The 17,486-nt window shown below is 39.6% G+C and overlaps 1 protein-coding gene across 2 annotated transcripts in view; it reads right to left on the reverse strand.

Annotated features, from left to right (window-relative positions):
- AGO2 (argonaute 2, RISC catalytic component) overlaps window positions 1–17,137 on the reverse strand; it is a 36,956-nt gene extending 19,819 nt beyond the window's left edge. Inside the window, exons 1-9 of one of the 2 annotated variants that reach the window (XM_026842621.1) lie at window positions 17,064–17,137; window positions 16,723–16,918; window positions 13,327–13,447; window positions 6,831–7,012; window positions 5,362–5,498; window positions 5,125–5,259; window positions 1,662–1,749; window positions 425–572; window positions 98–217 (exon numbers count right to left, since the gene is read on the reverse strand). In XM_026842621.1, coding sequence (XP_026698422.1) covers window positions 98–217; window positions 425–572; window positions 1,662–1,749; window positions 5,125–5,259; window positions 5,362–5,498; window positions 6,831–7,012; window positions 13,327–13,447; window positions 16,723–16,799 — 1,008 coding nt within the window. In that variant the 5' untranslated portion in view covers window positions 16,800–16,918; window positions 17,064–17,137. Of the gene's footprint in view, window positions 1–97; window positions 218–424; window positions 573–1,661; window positions 1,750–5,124; window positions 5,260–5,361; window positions 5,499–6,830; window positions 7,016–13,326; window positions 13,448–16,722; window positions 16,919–17,063 lie in introns of both variants that reach the window. The other variant, XM_026842620.1, reaches the window with a different exon arrangement.
- Window positions 17,138–17,486: the final 349 nt, after the last annotated feature.

Here is a 17,486-nt window from a genome sequence, read left to right on the forward strand (position 1 = left end):
ACCTGTGTGTAGTGCACAAACTATTCAGTATCTGTTAATGGCAAAAGAAAAATGAAGTCCATTACTACACTTCACTCATCTTTGACAGAACACTCACCAATTTGCTAATCTCTTCTTGACGGTCAGGTGCTGATCTGGCAGTTGCTCGAATCATAGTGGAAGTTTGATTGTCAGTGAGTTTCTTTATGCATCTTTGTCCTGCCACTATGTTGCACACCTGAAATAGCCCCGCACAAAGGAAGTTAAAAAACTTTTTTTAACTGTTTTCTGGGGTTGGTTTTGGTTTTTTTTTTTTTCATTGCTGCACTACACAACTTCTCAAGTTGGCTACTCAAGAAACAGTTTGTCAACATTTCAGCCTTTTTTCCTCTGACCCCCTTCCCCCCTATTCCCAGAATACAGTATTATGTAGAAGTGTACTTGCCTCAAGAGGAAGGTATGTGTGCTTCTGCTCCTGCCCAACTTGTAAACATGGAAGGTGAGGATAGCGTAAAACTAATTTGTGCCTGTCCTTAAAATACTGAGCTACAGTGCATTCAACTGTTTGTCCATTCTCCTGCTGAAGTGGGAATCTATTGGAAATGGAATATGAAAAGAAGCCATTACTTTATGTAGATACTTTCCCACACTTGCTCAATACAATTCTTGGCACGACTTAAACTTACTGGAGATTAAACCCATCTTGCTGAAATGATGCAAGTGTGCTTCTATAATTAAGATTCCATCATTTCCACTACCGTGCGTCTTCTAATAGTACCACAGAAGGCTATTTCTTAAACGTTCTTGATACCTGAAGCTATAAATTAAGTTTCTAATCCACTTAGAAATAAAGTTTTTGTCTTAGAAACAAAGACTAATGTTTTCTGCTTATTTAGGATACTTGCAGTACTACATTTTATGATATGCCACGTGCAGAAAATAGTACCCCTACTCTGAGAGTCACAAAACCAATTATTGCTTCAGAAATGCATTTTTCTCTTTCTGTACATTACAAATATATTTCCATACATGCACACACATTTGCATATGCTTACTTCAAGGTGGCACAAATACTATGCTTGCACTCCTGTAATACATCACTGAAAGGGCACAAAACAAACCCCAAGTAATTAAATAACCAGATTTACATATTGACCAGCTACCTTTTTGTAAAATGCTGGTATCGGTTTTGTTCCTTATACTACTTTCTTAGAAATGGGAATAAATACCTCCATATTCAAGTTATCTGCAAATCTCTGGTTAGTGATTAAAAAGAAACATTTTTTCCAGAAGAAAAATAGATTGCTAGCAAGCAAGATGAGAAAGCTAATCCCAACTGGCACTACACTTCTACTCAACAGTTCTAGGAAACATTATTCTACCAATAAGTCATCCTGTTCTTCCAGTGTTGAAGAAATCTGTAAACTAAAAAAACAGAAAAACCCAAACCAACAAACCAACCCATCACAGATTTAAAACAAAGAGATTGGTTCAAATGCCATGACATTCATTATAGAATAAAAATAGCGAAATCAGAAAAATACTTTGAGGTGTATTTTAAATGTATTGACCAAAGGCAGCATAATTTTTCAAGACAAGCCTTCTTGTGTCAGTCAGGCAGGCGAGATACTTTTCCAGCCTGAGAGTGAACATATGCTTAAAGAAGAAGAAAAATACTTTACGTTTGGTGACTTGCTGGTCGTCTGGTGACATTGCACACTCTGTACTTTCTTTTCATTTGTCCACAGTGTGTTATCTCCACCTTTAGACCTAAAAATTGGAAAACACATATAACTTTTTATTGCAAATTAAAGTGTCAGTGCCCTAAATAGCTACGCAAGACCACTTAAACTGTGCAGTAAAGCTATTCACTATTTAGAATGGTCTCCAAGCACCCATACAGAACTCAAAAAACCCAATTTATAGTCTTAAAGTTCAAAATCCCTGAGCTTCAGGCAAAACTCAACAAAGAATTTTAGAGACAAGACAAAACCCCAAAGCCCTAAGAGTTTGCAGATGAAGCTGAATGTATTCAGTGAATTCCAATTCTATACCTCTAAGGAAGTCCAGGATGGCAGAAGGACAAAAAGGGCATGCAACCTTCTCAAAACAAAAGCTTGTTTATTCCTATGTCTAAACATACAGTGTCTCTGAGACCTCCAACTCTTGCAACCAACCCTGAACTGATGAATTAGGGAGGGGGGGGAATACCCACACAGACTCTAGGAGCCCATAGGAATGAGGCCACAGAGCTTTATTCTTTGTGAAGACAAACATCTGTTGCAAATCCCACTGGCACAAAAGCTGAGCCCACCTGAAAGTCAGTAACTTCTGCAAGAATAAATTATCCACCCAAAACCAGCACAACACAGCTACCTGTAAAGAAGTGTTTCTAATTCACCACTACCCACAAATACAAGCTTGAATGCAGCATTTTCATTTATATTACTTTCATCCTCAGGCAGAAACAAATGTATGTGAACCACTAGAGACAAGAAAGTGAATGTGTGAGAATAGCAAAGAGTGGGCTGTAGACAGGAATACCTCATGTATCTACACATGTATATAGCCCAGGCTGCTGCTGAATAACAGTGCATATTTCCTCTATCCGTGAAAGGCAATAATAACTTGCCAACAACGTACTAATCTTTCCACATAATTTTTTAGGGCTCAAAATGCCATCTATTATGAAACCTTCAATAAATATCAAGTTTTCATGATACCTTTGAAATCTGTATCACAGTATTTTCATTAAAAGATAAACTGTTACCTCAATTTACAGCTAGCTTTGCTGCAAATCTGAGATGACTTCTATCTGAAGAATGAAAATCCTCATGAGAAAAAAAAAAAATATAATACCAGCTGGCAATTCAGTGCCTGATTATTTTTTCAAAACGTTTACAACCAGTACAAACTCATTATTTATTTACACTTTTCTTGCTAACTTCTAGTTGGGCAAAGATGATTTTGTGGACATTTTGTGGAAACAAGGAAGTTGCATGATAGATTTAGGGAGATGCTTATTCTTCTTTAACTTGTTTTCTTTCTATCAAGCGTATCATGAAGGAAGGACCTCCATTTTCCAGAAGAAACCTTCAGTGATTCAAGATTTCTTCCCCCTACTCTTTGATTCAGTCCTTACATATTAGAAAAAAATGTAAATTACTTCCAGGAGAGTATATACCTAAGTATGCAAAAAACACATTGCTAAATTATTAGTAAAATATGGAATATGAAAATCTTGACATCAATAATGGGAAAAATTTAAGATCGAGTAATTTTTTTTTAAGAAACAACAACATTAATTCCAGTCTTTGTAAACATTTTGATATCATCAGATTAGGAACTGGAGTATCTTTGTCACAAAACTGTGACTGGCACTACCGATATGTTTCAGAAGAGAAAAATATTGAATGGTTGTATTTCTGTTAACTCATATTTACTCTAGAGATGGGGGTACTTCAAGAAGAGTAAAGCACTAGAGTAAATGCAACTTCTAAATACAATAAAGCAATATTCATTTAGGAATATAAATTGTTTTAAGGAGACTGACAAAATAAGGGATGCTGCTCTCCATGATGTAAAACAGAGATCTCAGTAGTACCTCTGCACTGAGGTGCTCTTGGATGCCAACACGCACCAGTAACTTTGACATGACACTTGATCAAGTGGTGGTGAGGCACAAAAAGCGAAGGTATATCAAGAGAACCTACACTTAAATGAAGAGAAGCTTGCACAAGTCACAAGCCAGTAATTCTCTCACTAAAATAAATTATCATCCATCTTCTAGAAAGCTTTAGTTCAGCCCATCACTTAGAGTAAAACATATCATCATCATAGTTTCAAAGCACTTTCATTAAGGGGAAAACTAATTAAACTACCCTATATTGCCACAGGCAAAATGCACACACATATATATAGTTACTACAGATTCTTGAATATGTGATAGTTTACTCATGTGCATACCTGAGCCCTAAATGTGGCTGGTCCAAAAAAGAAGCTCACTTAAGTTTCTGTACTAGTGATTCATCAAATCTGAAGCCACATATTTATCTGAACTGACCCAACTTTGCTTACATTCACAAAGTGACTCTGTGAAGCTACAGAGATGAACCAATGAGGTAAGAAAAAAGGACAAGTTGACTTGTATGAGTTTCACTGAGGGCAAATGCCGGGGGCTGCCCTTGGGCCACAACAACCCCCAGCAGGGCTACAGGCTTGGGGAGGAGTGGCTGGAGAGCTGCCGGTCAGAGAGGGACCTGGGGGGTGATTGACAGCCGGCTGAACAGGAGTCAGCAGTGTGCCCAGGGGGCCGAGAAGGCCAATGGCATCCTGGCTTGTGTCAGCAATAGCGTGGCCAGCAGGGACAGGGAAGGGATCTGAGCCCTGTACTCGGCACTGGTGAGGCTGCACCTCGATTCCTGGGTTCAGTTTTGGGCCCCTCACCCCAAAAAGACCATTGAGTGACTTGAGCGTGTCCAGAGAAGGGCAACGGAGCTGGGGCAGGGTCTGGAGCACAGGTCTGCTGGGGAGCAGCTGAGGGAACTGGGGGGTTTAGTCTGGAGAGGAGGAGGCTGAGGGGAGACCTCCTGGCCCTCTGCAACTCCCTGCCAGGAGGGTGCAGAGAGGGGGGATGAGTCTCTGGAGCCAAGGACCCAGCACCAGGCCAAGAGAGAATGGCCTCAAGCTGCGCCAGGGTAGGGTCAGGCTGGCTCTGAGGAAGGATTTCTGTGCAGAAGGGGCTGTTGGGCGTTGGAATGGGCTGCCCAGGGCAGGGGTGGAGTCCCCGGGATCCCTGGAGGGGTTGAAGAGTCGGGCTGAGCCAGCGCTGATGGATCTGGGGGAGTGGGGAATGGACAGGGTGAGGTTCATGCTTGGACTGGAGGAGCTTCAAGGTCTTTTCCAACCTTGATGATTCTGTGATTCTGTGACTCAAACATATCATTGATCAGTAGACTTCTTAAAGTCTTGAAATACATGTAAGGAATAAAAAGATTCTTGCTTCTTAGTTTTGCTCAAAAAGCGTATGTGCATATTTCATTGTGACAATCTATCCCCAACAAGGCAACTGCTATAGAAAATATTTTGAACGTGTAATGGTAACACACCATTATGCAGAATAAAGAAGTTTTATGCAATTATTACCTTTTATTTCTTTGGTAAACTTTACCCTTTGGGAATCTGTCAGAGGTTTTTGTTGTTCTTCAATACTTTTGAAGTCCAAAACTTCACATACAAACTCAATAACTGGCTGTGCTTTGTAAAATGCGGTTGCAGATACTGCAGACAAAAACATTAATGTTGTATTACAATACTGAGGAAATCCAACAAATGGAAGTAACTTTTTGGCTTCCCATTGGAACAGATTTCTATAGGACCTACCATCAATATTTAACATCATTTTCCACAGTGAAGGTCTGACTGATTGATGGAAGCCAAACCAAACTTCTCTGCCACCACCCAATGGATTTGAGCACCCTTCTGATGCTGTAAAAAAAGATCGCCCCACAGGAGTATATCTGCAATAGAGAAAATAAATTCAGATCATAAACTAAAGCAAAGAAAAAAAAAAGGCAATAAAGCCATAACTAATGCAAATTCCTTCCAGAAGCACAGAAATGTCAGTGTTTCAAATTACCAATAATCTGAGATTCCTGTCATGACTCAGGTTACACCTCTCAAAATCCAGGTAGTTACAGTAAGAAATTGGTTACTACTCCCATTTGTTTAAACTTATTTTCAGTATACTCCTTAATATACCTACTAATTCAAACAAAAAGCATTAATAACTTTTTTTAATACTCTCTTAAAAATTCAGATATGCTTCAGTAAAAAATATAACTAAACATCTCTGCTATTAAAACAACAATGTAATACAATCTTCCCTTACTTGTACATAGCTTCCTCTGAAATCCATGGAAACTTTGCATGGGTAAACAACTGATCTAACAAATATTTTTGATGCATCTTTCATCTTGGTAATTCAGTACTGCACACTTAATATCAAAGTAATCAAAACCAGTGCCAATATGTTTCTCTGAACAAAGATGTGTGACTAACTAGTCTGGACTGTTTTGTATGTTGCAAAACCTGACTGAAGAGATTTTTATTTTTTTATCCTTAATGGGAGGATAAAGTCAATGTAATAAAAGTCTGTTTAAAGATATTTACATAAATTTAACTCATTTTCCCTATTTAGCTAATCAAAACGGGAAAACTCAGCCTTACTAAGCTTTGTTCTTTACTTTCCAATTGAATGGAATCTGGCGGTCTTAAGTGACTTGTTTCATGGCAGCATAATTAAACCCAGTATCTCTTGGGTTTGACTGCAAATGCTGTAGATCCCACATGCTTGGAAAAAAAACAAATCATTTTCAAGTTTTTCTTTTCTATAAAAATAGCTACACTGGGCGACACTGACATACCCATAGCACTGTATCCTTTATACAAAATTGGCAATAAATATCTGTCCAAGGACACATAGGAAGAGGGTAACAAGTTTTAAAACCACCCTTACACATCTACCAATCTCCAAGTACTTTCCACTCGAGGAAGGTTTCCTTCTCTGAGGCCTACAGAGAAACAGGGTACGAGTGAGATGGCACGGCACCCCTGACCCGAGAGCACACAAACGTGGAGCAAGTCTGAAGACCAGAAGGAAAAGAGATCTGTGTCCAGGCTGGAGGCTACCAATTCCAGCAGATGAGCAGAAAAGCACCATATTGCCTCTTGCCTGAGCATGCCACCTGCAATTTTGGTTGATCTATGAAAGCACATCCTACCCAAAAAGCCACTGAAGTGATTCAAATAACAATACAACCTCCTAAACAACGTCAAGGTCTTCCCCTCACCTCATGGAAGGCAAGTGCCTCATCACTACATCCAGTGCCTGGATGGTTTCAAACGGGACACTTGGCAGCCGACCAGAAAGAGCATCATGTAAAGCCTGCAAACTCACACAGGACATCCACTTTATAGCCACCTTAAATATTCTGTCCTTTCCTTCTCCTGGCAGCGTGACCTCCAGCTCCACCTGCAACAATGCCAAACAACAAACCAAGATGATTCTTTCCATTTAAAGGGGAAAATGGAAGGGGCTTGGAAGGGATGATGGATTCCTCTGAACAGCGCTATAAAGCATGGGAAGAGACAAAAATCAATGATGAAGAAACAAAACACATTAGGTACAGCCTCTTTTTACAGCTAGATCTTTCCAAAGATGTATTTCAGAAAGCTGGCATGCTTCCCAATGGGCATCTATCTCCCTCTTGGAGGCAACATTATCATTTGGAAGTGCTTGCGTATCCACTGAGAGGTCTCTGTGAAGATCCAATTACCTGATTTCAGATACCTAACACATACTAATGCATCACTGCTCATGTCAGCTCCTGCATGCCTAAAATAAAACATGGTCTGTCACTACCTGCCAAGACTTATGAATTTCTGGTATCCATTTGCTAGAGCACCAGAGTGCTATTACTGTAGACATAGTTCAAACAAGAGAAAATAAAATCCACAAGGAGGTTTCAAAGAGAAAAAAAAAACAAACAGAACAACATACATCATGCCCCTGCCCCCTACCAATGAAACAAAACCCCCCACAAAACCCACCAATGAGAAACCCTTATTTTAAAACACTGAAGAAAGAATAAATGATGACCCCTAAGCACTAGTGATGCTATCAGGCAGGAAACGGGCACTCCTTTGACATGTTATGCCCTACTTTGAATTTTTTGTCTAAAAATCACTGGCAAACTACATTACAGTAAATTATTTTAGCCAATTACTTGTAATTACTTGTAATGCTGATTTCTTCTCTTTATTAAAACAAAGAAAGCCTGAGCACTGAAGTTCTTAAACAGACTAAAATTAAGGCTTGTCTGAAATGATTAGCAGTTCTGGGAGTGACGACAAGAAATAACAAGATCAGAGTATCCTTTGTGCTGGATATAAACAAAAACATTGCATCTTCCTGTCCTAGGGAACTTACAATTTAAATATAAAAGACATCCACTTAACAGACTAACTGTAATTAGTGGGTTAGCAAAAATAATACATGGGTAATGGTGAGCTAACCTATGCAATCATCTGGTCTTCTGCGACAGTTAAGATTCTTCAGTCAAAAAAAAGGAAGAAAAGATAAAACACAAATAATAAGCCTTCCTGTATGTAACAGGAATGTATGTAAGTTGACAGTTTATAGCAGGCAGTCACAATTAATATTGCAGCCACATCTCTCCCCTAGTATAAACATCATTCACCAGGAGACTTGAGTAGAGGAAGGAGCTGTAGGGCTGTGGGAGAGCAATGGCAATGGGAGTCTGTAACTGCAGGGCCACTGGTCTGAATTTGGCCCAGAATGTTAACTGCTGAACAGCTGTGCAAATTATGGTACAGGTTTTCAGCTGACACAGGTTGGAACCTTTCAGTGAAGGCCTTTTTTCCACCACGCCATCCGAAGGTCTTCAACATTTAGAGCAGATGGAAGACATCTGTCACACCTGAACTTCATTTTCCTTCAAACTTTTCTCCTCCTTCAAGTTTCATAATTTCTATTATTCCTGATATTGTTAATATGCAACTAATCTGATTAGCAACAACTTTGGTACCCTTAATCTAAAACAAATATTTCATGTTACTTTTTCCCCTCCTGGTTTCAATTTACAAAGCTCCTTCGCTGTGATGGAACAGCAGATGAAGAAGAACAGGACTAGCTGTGTTGCAGTATCAATGTCCATGGTGGAAATAAAAGACCCATGACTGAAGAATTACTATTCCAGTTGCTAGACTGCAAATACCAGTTAAGTTTAGCCTAGCTGTGACACACTGCTGAACTTGGCCCAAATCTTTTTTGCTGCTGGGACTAGCCCTACTTCAAAACAGTTGAATTAAGAGTCACTGCTCAAATAAGTAAGATTTAAATTCAACTTTCCAGGTTTTCTTCCTTTAGTATCTCACCTGAATTACATGTCACTGAAGAGGTTATGCTAAAAGAAAAATAAAAATCAGAAAAATATATTATGACCAAAAAAATGTGTCATTAAACCACATGGCCACATATACTTTTAGGCACTGCTAATCAGAATTTAAGTATCTCAGTAATATTTTATTTATTCCACTCTATATTTTTAAGGGCAAATGAACACACTCATGTTTGACAGAGTAAGCAAAACACAAAAAATTTCAAGACAAGGTAGTTTTTAATGGGAATTTTACCGTGTACTTTACTATTATGAATAAAAAACTATAAAGCCAAATTTAATGTTTGATTTTCTACAGTTTTACCAGGTGTAATCTATCCCCAAATAAAAAAAATTACTAACCTACTACCTACTAGACCCATTGCTAGATTGCAACACAGTCAACAATTTTGTGGCTAAAGGAAAGGAATGTTACTGCAGGGATGTGAAAAATCATTAAGCCTGTAGAAAAATTTGAAAGCTGTCCTTAAAAAGAATAGATCTTGTAGCTGATGTAGTCTGACTCATACAAATCAGCCTATCACTGTTTAAAAATAATAAAAATTAAACGTGACCATGTGTTTATGGGGAATTCTTAATGCTCCTTCTACTCTATAAATACATGCAACGCTGATTATTTTATCATCTTTAGAACACACAATGTACCTTTTCTCTATGAGCTTTTCCTTCCCAGGGATTCAGAGGAAAACATGCACAGTTTCCAGTCAAATATTTGGGTGCCTACCTCCCATGGACTAGTTTGGAAATCTCAAGCTATGGATGTAAGAAAGAGGTCTGCTTCTGCCATGTACAGTGTCAGCAGCAGTACTTCAAACAGAGAAAGTGAAGAGAAGGAAGGTTGTGGCCATAGACTGTTTTTAGCCAGTAAACTGTAATTACTGTTTTTCTAATTAAAGACTGCTTAAGAAGTATGTTATAATATATCATTTGTTCTTGAATCTTGCTAGGTGAGAAAACCTTTAAGTTTGGTTAAAATGTAATTCTAGCTCTTTATCACAGAAGAGTATTTTAGGGAAATACACAAGTAACAGCAGTTGAGTACAAAGCCACAATTAGAGGTGACCTGGACTTGCTGTTAGAACCCACGAGGAAAGACAAGACTATTAATATCTTCATACCTTGACAGTGTCCTGTACACTTCTTTCTTCTCAATGTGTACAAGTAAAAACTAAGAAAATATTGTTAATATTTACACATTTCATATTTGTTCTGAAAGGTCTAAAGAAATGAAGGAATTGGGGAGTGAAAATAAAGTACAGTAAGGAAGGTATGAAAACAGGTATGATCACCATGAGAGCCTAGCAGAAAAGTATTTATATAATAGAAGAAATTATAAAAGAAGCAGGGTTGTCAGCAAGGACGAAAGAAGCCAACCCTAGAACAACCACTACTGACAAGAGATGAGGACAGAGTACATTAGTTAACTTAAAGAGCAAAAGGAAGGAAAGAAGTGTTGGCAATTTGGTCTCAGCCTTCTGTTCAGCATCAGTTCTTCCACTACTGATGCACACTGCAAGGAAATCAAGGTTGTCCTCCACTTTATTAAAGATCATCTATTAATCATTCTATGTTCATATACCCTTTCAATATGATCCTAAATGTAATGAGATGTGCAGCAAACTTGCTACATTTATTATGTACAGAACATCCAAAAAAACCCTCCAAAGAAAGCTAATTAGTTATGCTGGAAGAAAAGTCCTAATACCTACAAGCTTTACACTAGTTTAAACCATGCTTAAACCATTTTAGCACCATGTAAAAATCTCCCATTAGACTAAATTTCCCCACGTCAGATTTAAATCAGCTGAAGATTTATCTCTATTAGCTCTCTCCTCCAGGGTAATAATATTAATATATGTATGGCAGAACAAACAAAGTCCTATATCCCATGAGAAATAGGGAAAAAATATGACTTCATTAAAAGAGAGCCTAAGTCTGAGCCACAGATTAAGCTATCTGAACCACCTTGTGCTAACCTCCACTAAAAACACTCTCCTAACTGACCACCTTTTGCAAATGATCATCGCTCTGGTTAGATAATTCTGTCCCAACCAAAGTGGTTACAAAATAATTAAAGTCAGCTTTTTCCCAGGTGTAGGTTACAATGTTCATTTGCACAGACACAAAAGAATTGAGGCATCAAAAGCATTTCCTGCTGACACACTGTCACTAGATTCCATTTTTCCCATGTATGATTTAGTATACATGGGCTTTAAAATCCAACTCAGGCGTGCCCAGAGAAGGGCAACGGAGCTGGGGCAGGGTCTGGAGCACAGGTCTGCTGGGGAGCGGCTGGGGGAACTGGGGGGGTTCAGTCTGGAGAAGAGGAGGCTGAGGGGAGACCTCCTGGCCCTCTGCAACTCCCTGCCAGGAGGGTGCAGAGAGAGAGGATGAGTCTCTGGAGCCAAGGAACAAGCGATAGGACAAGAGGGAATGGCCTCAAGCTGCCCAGGGCAGGGTCAGGCTGGCTCTGAGGAAGGATTTCTGTGCAGAAGGGGCTGTTGGGTGTTGGAATGGGCTGCCCAGGGCAGGGGGGAGTCCCCGGGATCCCTGGAGGGGTTGAAGAGTCGGGCTGAGCCAGCGCTGAGGGATCTGGGGGAGTTGGGAACAGTCAGGGTGAGGTTAATGGTTGAACTGGAGGATCTTCCAGGGCTTTTCCAACCTACACGATTCTGTGAAGAGTCGAGTCCTATTCAGTCAGCAGGCATGCAGACACAGAAGGAACAGGAGGGGGCCAGTTCATCTAGCTCCAAATCAGAGTAGGGCCAACTTGCATCTCACAAAAAGTCTCATTAGCTCTGAGGATTAATCTGATCCCAGTTTGTTTATTCTCCACAGAGAAACCATTTTTCATTTACCTTTACTTATTAAATGCAGAACTTCATACTTGTCATAAATATATTGTCAGTCATGCATAACTTGGAAAGTATTATAAGGTAATTCTGTGTGCATCCAGAGGACTTGTTTAAACCCTTAAACTCATCAAGTATCATTCCACCTTTGGCAAATACTTTGCAATCTTATGTGTCAAATCTGTAGGAATTGGAATACTATATGTGAAAGAAAAAAAAAAAAATCTCTAATACTTTTAATGATTTATTTTCAGTTTTCCCAGATGTTACCTTATTGGTTACTGAAAAATACCTAAGACTGGAATAGAGACTGACCTTCACTGCATGACATTCACTTAAATACATTTGAGGGAAATAAAAATTACACATATGAGATCAAGAGCTTGATTCAGGTAGAATCATTAACTTTGTCAAGCACAGCACAGACATACAATATGAGACAGCAAAGGACAGCATGACACTCTTTTACAGCACACTGCTACTGAACTTCAGAAGACCTGAGTTCTGTTCCCAGTTTTATCACATAAGCAAGTTTCTACATTTCTCTGTATTTCCCTTTGCCCCTTACGGTTTACTTCTGTCCACTTAGGTTGTAATCAACTTCTACGGGATAGGACAGTCTTCCCCTGTAGCTGTGCATGCCTCACCTTGCACCCATAGCAGAAGGGTAAAATGGCCTCTGGGAACTACTCTAGTACAAACAACAAGAATGACTGTATCCTCAAGTGTTCATCTTAATGAAAAAAGCCACAGAAAATTCAATCTGATAGTAGACCACGGATACATACGCGAAACTATTTTATACGGTTTGTGTGTTAGCATGTTCCAACACAGTCCCTTCTACTTCACCAGTCAATGGGCACAGACGTGGGTACACTTTGCAGCTACAACCAGAGTGACCAAAGAGGTTCACCGCCCCACATACAAAGTGGGCAAACAGAACACACAAATCCTCTTCGACTGCCCCAGGGCTAAGCTAGCAGGTCTTAACCTGTGCAGTCTGAATTAATTTGGTTCTCACATCGTAAAGGGTTAGGGAAGAGGTTCCATACAGGCAATGGAAGGATGGAGGAGTTTCTTCCAGCTAGTGGATAGTGAGAACCAGCTTCTAGGGGGCTTTGATGAGATTAACAAGCTGACACAACAACTTGCTGTTGCCCAAAGGGGTGCTTCTGCTCCCCTCTCCCAAACTCAACCCTGCTTTAACCTTCTCCCTAGCACCGGTAAGACCTTGTCCACTATCTTGAGCGGTTGATCCAGCTCACCAAACCAGCAGAAACCACACGAGTGGGGAGAAAAGAGAGGGAGGAAAGAAAGGATATGGAAAGGGGAGTGACCGTTTTCCTGACAACAAGCTCACACTTCAGTCTTGGCAAACCACACCCTGAGCAAAGTGGCAACAGCAGGAGACATCTATTCGAGAAATATAAAATCAGTTTCTATCAGTTATTAGAAAGGCTCTGCAAATATGACATTAAAATCTCCAATCAGGAACTTTTCTATTTAAAACTTACTTTATCTCTCCCAATGGGAAGTGGCATAGCTGTATAAAGGTTTTTTCTTCCATCAAACACTGGCTTGCGATCCCCAAAAATCTGGGTTTTAAAGTGCTGAACCATATGCTCCACTATTTCTCTGAAAATACAAAAGATTTATGTTAATTCAACTTTTTACCTTTAATGTTAAGTAGCAGATGAACACTATTATTTATGAAGACATTAGGTAAGTGAAAGGGTTGTCCAGTGCTGGGTATTAAAGGCAAGATTTGTTTGACTGATACGAATTAAAGCAACCTTTTCACAGACTAAACTATTTTCTTAAAGCAGCTATTTTTAGCTTTTTCAGATTCCTCTTTTCTGTGATCGACTGAAAGTGTAAAGTGAAAGCTCGTGCTCTCTCAAGCTCAAAAAGAGAAATGCTTGGTATTCTCCTGGGGCTTCTGCTCTCCTGTCCTACAGCCCTTTCTGCAGAGGACCACGGACCAAAAGCTCAGCAGCCTGAGAAGCTTTCAAGAAAAATCACTAGCCAAGCTTAGAGCTGTATTGTAAGGACAATAGTTCTATGATGACAGTGATAACGCAAACTTTTTGCATCACGCTGAGAATGATTTAAATGCCATTTTTTCATATATGCAACACAACTGGCATCCATCCAACAAAACTGGATATGCGCATTCCCAGAGACCCATGTGTATTAAAAATACAGATTTGTTTAAGCATAGCTGGAATTAGGTTACACGTTTGTATGAATAACGTAACCACTCACAAAGTTCTTGTCAAACCACAGTGTTTACACACTGGTCATGCAAAGCAGTTCACCAGCTGATGAGAGGTCTGTTGGAATAATAAAACCCTTTGATGCCAAAGGTCTTTGGTCCAAATGTCCCAGAGAGACATCCTTCAGGCTATCTGCATCACAAGGTTGTAAAATCTGAAACCCAGCAGCAGCCTGTAGTATGCTGCCTACAAGATCCTTAACGTACAGCTTGGGGCAAAAGGGCATTAAGAAGTTAAACCGACACAGAAAGTAAACCACTGTTTCTTAGTACTGTTCTCAACTAGCAGCTCAGAGACACTGCAGATGACTATTTGAATCACCTTGACTTGGAAAGGTAATTAACCCAGCATATAGTTAGATATTACATCAATGCAAAATTCTGAGATGAAAACTCTGAATTCGTTCAAGAAAAGAATGAAGGCTGTTTTAATTAACTATTTCTTTGCTGTGCTCCAGTGTTTTAAGACAAGATGTGACCACTGAAAGAAACTTGTCTGACCTCCTAAGAAGTATGAATAAAACTTGACCCAGTCATATCTGCCTGAGCTCTGCAACGGCTGACTGAACAATTTGGAGGGTGGGAGGAAGGAGGTATTTTTCAACCTTGAGTTAAAGATTGAGCAACGGAAAACCCATTCTCTTACTGAGCAGGTTCTTCCGATTGTGAACTGCTTTATATAAAAATGAACACTTGGACTTAATTAAGGTTTTCAAGCTTCAAACCACATTTAGCAATGGTGCTTCTCAGCTGTGGGTGGACAGATCTTAGTGAAAAGTAAGTTATATTCTCCATGTGAAGTTAAAAGAAGACTTATTTACCAATTCACTAACTTCAGTCCTTTGGGACTACTATTCTACTCAGATCACCCAAGCACACCAAGAACTCGGGGCCAGCAAGCGCAAGCAGAGTCCATCTTGAACCCTGTGTGAGTACTAGCTGTCCTCATGACTTAAATCAAAGGGCATCCGTGGTGCAGAACCCAAATCACACTGCCCACTCTGCCTATTTAACTATCCAAATATGGCCTTTCTGTGACATGTGAAGAATTGTAGCCAGACTGTATTAATTTGGCGCAGCAGCTGTGTGTTTCCAGTCCTGCTCCAGTTCACATCTCATTAATGTGGAACTTGCATGTACTCCATACACATCCCTGCAGTGAGTGAGTCTGTAGGGTCATGGTCCAAGCTGTAGTAAGTCCTAGAATAAAACTGAAGAATGAAACTGGAACAGATGAGGGAGTAGTGTAAATGGAAATAAAATTTCTGTCTACCCTTTCAAGAGGTTCCAACATACAAAGTAATGATAAAAAACTATTTACTATAAATATACATCTGAATTATATAACCAAAATACTAGAAATGTGTAAGCCAGCTGAAAAAGCCCTATCATTTAGAACTGGACTACATCTGTGTCATACACAATCCTATATACATATATAAGCACACACAAAAATACAGGTATACGTGTAGGACAAAGGTCACAGCTCACAAAAACCCAGGTGTAGGTGACTTGCAGGTACATCTGTAGGGTAACACAGGAAGGAATAAGCACTCAAAAGAAAACATACACTTCATTTAAGTGAAAATTAAATTCAGTTCTTGACTAGCTTAAAAATTAAGTTTATAATAGATCACCACAGGAAAAAACAGGACAGCAAAGGGCAGTGACGTTGCTTTATGAAACTGCTATCATTACCAACTCTTTAGTATAACAGTGAATAATGCACTCCAGTTTATTAATTCACGTTAAGAAAACTTTGGCTTTCGGGTGTCTCTTTTGACTCCACACTTTGTTCATGTTCATGACTGCATGTTCCACCCATGTGACCTTTTTTAATAAGGAAAGGTTTTGCTCTTGAATATATAAACATGCCATTCCAATCCTCTACAGTCAAGATGTAGGTAGTTATGATGATGACACTTGTGGTTTCCAGTTAGTGCCAAGTCTTGTTCTCAAGTTTCACTTCTGGCAACACCACTCTTTTTCAAGTCAATGAGGTTGCCACACTGTGACTAACAGGGCATATATGCAAAATGCAAGACCTAATGGCTTCTATCCTTGGCCAACTGATCCATGTTTTCACCTTGCTATCTGTTTCAGGAGCATATCTTTCCCTTATATAGAATCTACTGATGAAGGCTAATTTCCTACCTAATTTAGTCCCTCCACAATCCTCTTGCAGCAGCACAAACGGGTTTTGCCTCGCCTTGTCAGTAGGGAAAGGTGGGAAAACAAGCTGGTAACACTAGGTCCCTGCTAAAGGACTTGTCAGCCAATTGCACTCCAATATTTAGCCAAGCAATACTAAGATTCATATTTATCAAGTTGGCTTATACTGACCTAGCTCCACTGGAGTTAATATAGTTTATCCATCTGTCACCAGTGGCTTTGATCAGCAGCATCTTAAAGATGCTGACAAGGCACAATTAGCACTGAAATACTGGATTGGTACAGAAAGACTTGGATAAAAAAAATCCCAGTTGATGAATAAGCAAATTTGGAAGCTATCAGTACAATGACTAAAGGCAGACACATCCTCCAAGCCGCCCATGACAACAGGCACACGGCTCCAGCATCTTCAAAGGAAAACAAGAATGTAAATAAACTGAGAAAAAGCAAAGCACAGTCTTACCTGTTAACTCTTCTAGGGCATTTTTCTGGCTTTATATCCAATTCATAATGGTAGATATCTATTTTAGGAATGTCCATTTCAAAGAAGTTGGCCTGCAGTTTGATTGTTCTCCCAGAAGTGCCAAAATCTGGTCGAGGAGGGGGTTTAAAGGCATATCCCTGTATTGGTGGTGGCAACGGTGGAGGAGGTGCAAGCACTGAAAAACAGAGGAAGCACAAATTAGCCATCAGCTACATTGAACTGACACTTAAACAAATCTGCAGGCTATTTAACCCATGAAGCACAGCATATTTAAACCAGTAACTTTTAAAAAATTAACTATAAACTAAAAAAAAAAGCACCTGCTATCAGGAGTCCATGAATTCTGACTGTCTTCTTCCCATGCTAGTTCACCATTTGCTGTACTTCCTAGCCGTGATTACTGGATAAAATCTTAAAATTAGTTGCATTTTCCTATACTACAAATCAGCTTGTGGGAGTTTGAGCAGCAAAGCAGGAACTGTCAGCAAAGTGAGAACCAGATCTTCATTGGAGGGAAGAACCTCAGTTTCAAAACAGATACCGAAGCGAAACACGTAACTACATGTATTTGAGCAAACACCTCTAAAACAGAGTTTCTACCACTTAAACCACCTTTGCAATCACAGTTGGAAGAGCTGTATGCATCTCAAGTGAATACAACACGTGCATTTCAGCTATATACACTTTGCTCTAATGACCATACCGCACAGCTTGCCAAAGAGGGGAATACAGCACAGGAGCTG

This window comes from Athene cunicularia (genome assembly GCF_003259725.1).
Source record: "Athene cunicularia isolate RWA chromosome 2 unlocalized genomic scaffold, athCun1 chr2_part1, whole genome shotgun sequence".
NCBI classification, from domain to species: Eukaryota; Metazoa; Chordata; class Aves; order Strigiformes; family Strigidae; genus Athene; species Athene cunicularia.